Source organism: Apium graveolens, chromosome 10 (assembly GCF_009905375.1).
Source record: "Apium graveolens cultivar Ventura chromosome 10, ASM990537v1, whole genome shotgun sequence".
NCBI lineage: Eukaryota > Viridiplantae > Streptophyta > Magnoliopsida > Apiales > Apiaceae > Apium > Apium graveolens.
In genome coordinates, this window is record NC_133656.1 from 157,468,909 (window position 1) to 157,472,590 (window position 3,682).

The 3,682-nt window shown below is 36.8% G+C and overlaps 1 protein-coding gene across 1 annotated transcript; it reads left to right on the forward strand.

The window, feature by feature from the left end:
- Window positions 1–1,663: 1,663 nt before the first annotated feature.
- Window positions 1,664–3,441, forward strand: LOC141691192 (uncharacterized). The gene is made up of 6 exons (XM_074495931.1): window positions 1,664–1,777; window positions 1,893–1,985; window positions 2,059–2,181; window positions 2,266–2,691; window positions 2,780–3,043; window positions 3,175–3,441. The coding sequence occupies exons 1-6, from the start codon at window positions 1,664–1,666 to the stop codon at window positions 3,439–3,441; spliced, it is 1,287 nt and encodes a 428-aa protein (XP_074352032.1).
- The last annotated feature ends 241 nt before the right edge of the window (window positions 3,442–3,682 follow it).

Below are 3,682 nucleotides of genomic sequence, written 5' to 3' on the forward strand. Positions count from 1 at the left end.
GCTCGCTGCCAAGCCATCATTTTCAGTACTAACTTATCAAGGTTATCTAGTGAATGGAGTGCGATATTTTACAAAGGAACGAGATGACATACGCGTTGTTCAAAACAGCGGGGTGTCTGTCATTGCTAAAGCGGTCTAGGTTTCTAGTGCCAAGGACTTGAACCCCGTAGAAAGTGATTTGACATTTTACGGTATCATACAAGAGATATGGGAATTAGACTACCATGCATTCAAAGCTCCCTTGTTCCTGTGTAAATGGGCAAGTAATGATAAAGGAATAAGGGTTGATGATCTTGGGTTCACACTTGTGGATTTTAGTCGACAAGGTCACAAAAAAGATAAATATGTTTCTGTTGACCAAGTCAAGCAAGTGTTTTACCTTGAAGATCCCGTTGATGCTACCTGGTCTATTGTTCTGTCCTCCACAACTCGAGACTACCAAGAATTGTATAATGAAGATGACTTAGGAGACACGATCATGGAACATCCCCCATTTTGCACTGAAATCCCCGCAACTGATGTCACTACTGATGATGTCGCTCATACTGCTAGACCTAATGTTGAGGGAATTTGGATTAAAAATACTGCTACTAAAACTCCTGCACCTAATGTCGTTACTGACTGATGATGTAGCTTTATGTAAAATATATATCTAAATGGGAATTTGAATGACTGAATGAACCATATATATTTGCCTTTAATTGTGTTATAATGTGTAAAATATATTGTTAATTTTTTTTTCTTTTGTTTTGCATTGTTATAATCATATAAGTAGTTCATCCATAATTACTGATTGATGGCATTATTTTTTCTTTAATTATTTTGCATTATTTAATTGTACTTCTATAAAATACTTTAGAGTTATTTCGGATGTGATTAATTACTGATTGCATTTTAGGTAAATTATTGTTCTTGTATAGTTGTATTCGTACTTGCTGATTTTACAATTTATTATTTATGCTTGACTGTAATTAATGATGGACTGAAAATATATTGTTCAACTGATGGCTTTATTATTCAATTTAATGCAGACTAAGGGAGCAAAATGGCAAAGAAGCAAAAAGCCAAGAAAGTAATTTTCGAAGAAAATGACAGGAAGAATAACTCTGAAAAGGTTGATGATGAGATTGTTCCTGATGTCAAAACTTCAGAGACTTGTAATGAAAAGTTGGTTCAAGTCCCTCCACAATATCAAACTCAAAGTAGTGGTGAAGAAACGATGACCACTTCTGAATCTGCAAAAAAAAGGCTAGGAGGTGCGCGTGGTGTTTCAGCTCTTCACAAAGTAGTGGTGAAGAAAGCTCGGGGAAAGAAATTTAAAGTTAGATACAATGATTTTGGAGTTCCCATCGGAAATACCAGGCCTACTTTACAGTCTTACATAGGAATGCTCGCAAGGACAATGATTCCAATCGACACTGAAAACTGGCCAAAAGTGGATTGTGATCTAAAAGCAAAATTATGGGATGATGTCCAGGTAAATTATATCCCTTGTTGACTTCTTCATTTTATTTAAATTGTGACTGTAAATTATGTGGCTAATTTATATTATGTGGCTCTTTAGGACACATTCAAAATTGCCCCAGAAAGTGAGAAGCTTGTGCTACAATCGGCAGGTGAAAAATGGAGGCAGTTTAAAGCTGATTTAACTGCAAAATATGTGATGCCATTAATTGGAAAAAAGAAGAAATTGATGAAGCCTCCGAAGAAGTATGTGTTTGTTGGTAAAGAACCTTGGAAGAAATTTGTTGCAGAGAGGACGAGCCCCAAATGGCTGGTATGAATATATTCTACTAATAAAATATACATGAATGCCATTTTACTTGCTAAATGATTAAATAGATTTTGGTTAAATAATATTTATTAATTTTTACTAATTTATTTTGGTGCAGGAACAACGTAAGTTACAGAGCAATAGAGTGGGTAAACGGAAATATCATCACCGCTTGTCAAGGAAGGGGTATATTGGTTTGCGAGAAGAAGAAGTAAGAACCATATCTATTTGGCTTTGCAATTCTAAGTTTTAAGGGAGTTTAAACATTTTCTCTTTTTTAACAGATAAAGAAAGGGAACTTAAAGCGGAAAGAGAAACCTGATCGTGCAATTTTTTGGTGGAAGGCTAGGATGCCAAAGAATCCTGATGAGCTTACTGAAGAGCAAGCGGAAATAAATGCGAGAATTGTAAGTGATATTTTTAATACTGCATTCCCTTCAAAGATAATTACGTCATAAATAATGCACTAATTGTTTGCATTTATTTTACAGGCTGAGTTACTTGAAATGAAGGAGAAGGGTGAATTTGTTCCACATGGAACAGAAGATGTGTTGACTACGGCACTTCAGACTCCTGAGCACGCAGGAAGGGTTCGAGGGGTTGGCGGCTTTGTCACTCCAACAGCATTCTTTAATTTGCCGAAAGCGAAAAAGACTAAAATTACCAAGGCAGAGTTGTTGGATCAGTTGGAAAGAAATCAGCGGGAGATGGCTGAACTTAAGGCCTTGGTTAATGCTTCGAATGGTCACTCTCCTATGTTCTCTGACAAATCAAGTTATCAAGTACCTGTTAATAAAGAGGGAGCTGCTGATAAGCGGAATGTTGGAGTTGCTGTTAAACCGCTGAGTGCCAAACAATTGTTGGTAAATGATGAAGACTTTGTTGGTTTTGACCCCTCTCCTCCGAGCGGAAAGAAGGTAAAATATTATTAAGATCTACTAGATATATGCCTACAGACTTGGGATTTATGCAATAAAATTAAATTGATCCATCACTATAATGTAGGGTCCACAGTCATGTGAGCTTGCACTGGATTGCATAGAGAACAAGGTTGCTTTTGGAACAGTTTTTGATGATCACGAAGAGATGAATGTTTCAGTACACGGAGTGCCTCTAAAGCCCGGACATGTTCGTGTGTCGGTTGACGGACACATCCAGCCAGAGGCGTCGGTTCCAGTGCCCATACCTGGTGAAATTGAGGTTGTACGCCAAGCAGTTGGCTCTCACGTAGCATGGCCTCGTGAATTAATCATCTACCCAACTGTGGCGGTATGTTATATAAAAATTATGTCAATATACTCTGAATTGATTGTTGCATTCTATAGTAGTTTTGTCAATAATAACCGATTATTCTTGTTTTATTTAATTCTGTGTAGAAAAAGAAAAAGGAAGTGTTGTAGGGGCAGTCTAAGCGGAAAGATGAGTTGCAGAAACTTCAAGATGATTATAGAAAAATGAAGCTAAACAAGAATGTGCCAAAGCAGTACAAGGTGTTATACAAACATGCTGCAGTCTTCATGAAAGCCACTGGGGAGTCAATACCAATTCCGTGTGATTCGGACGTGTTTGGGACTGAGAAAATAATTTATATATTGCATGAAAATGTGAAAGCATTGTTGGAGTTCGATATGATTGGCCAAGCTGCAATATCTGCTTATATGGCGTAAGTTAATTTTTTATCGTTACATATTCAATATTCATGTTTTATACGGATATTATAAGTAATGTAATTCACTCCCTGGTAGGCTCTTGCAAAGACTGATTAAGATTGAGAGGAAGAATGATGATGTGGTCTTATATGGATTTTTCGATCCAGGAGCTACATTTACGTTGAACAAATCTTTTCATTCTTATTTTGTTAATCGGTTGAAAGAGAGTAGTCCCTATCGCATGTACTCCATGCCACAT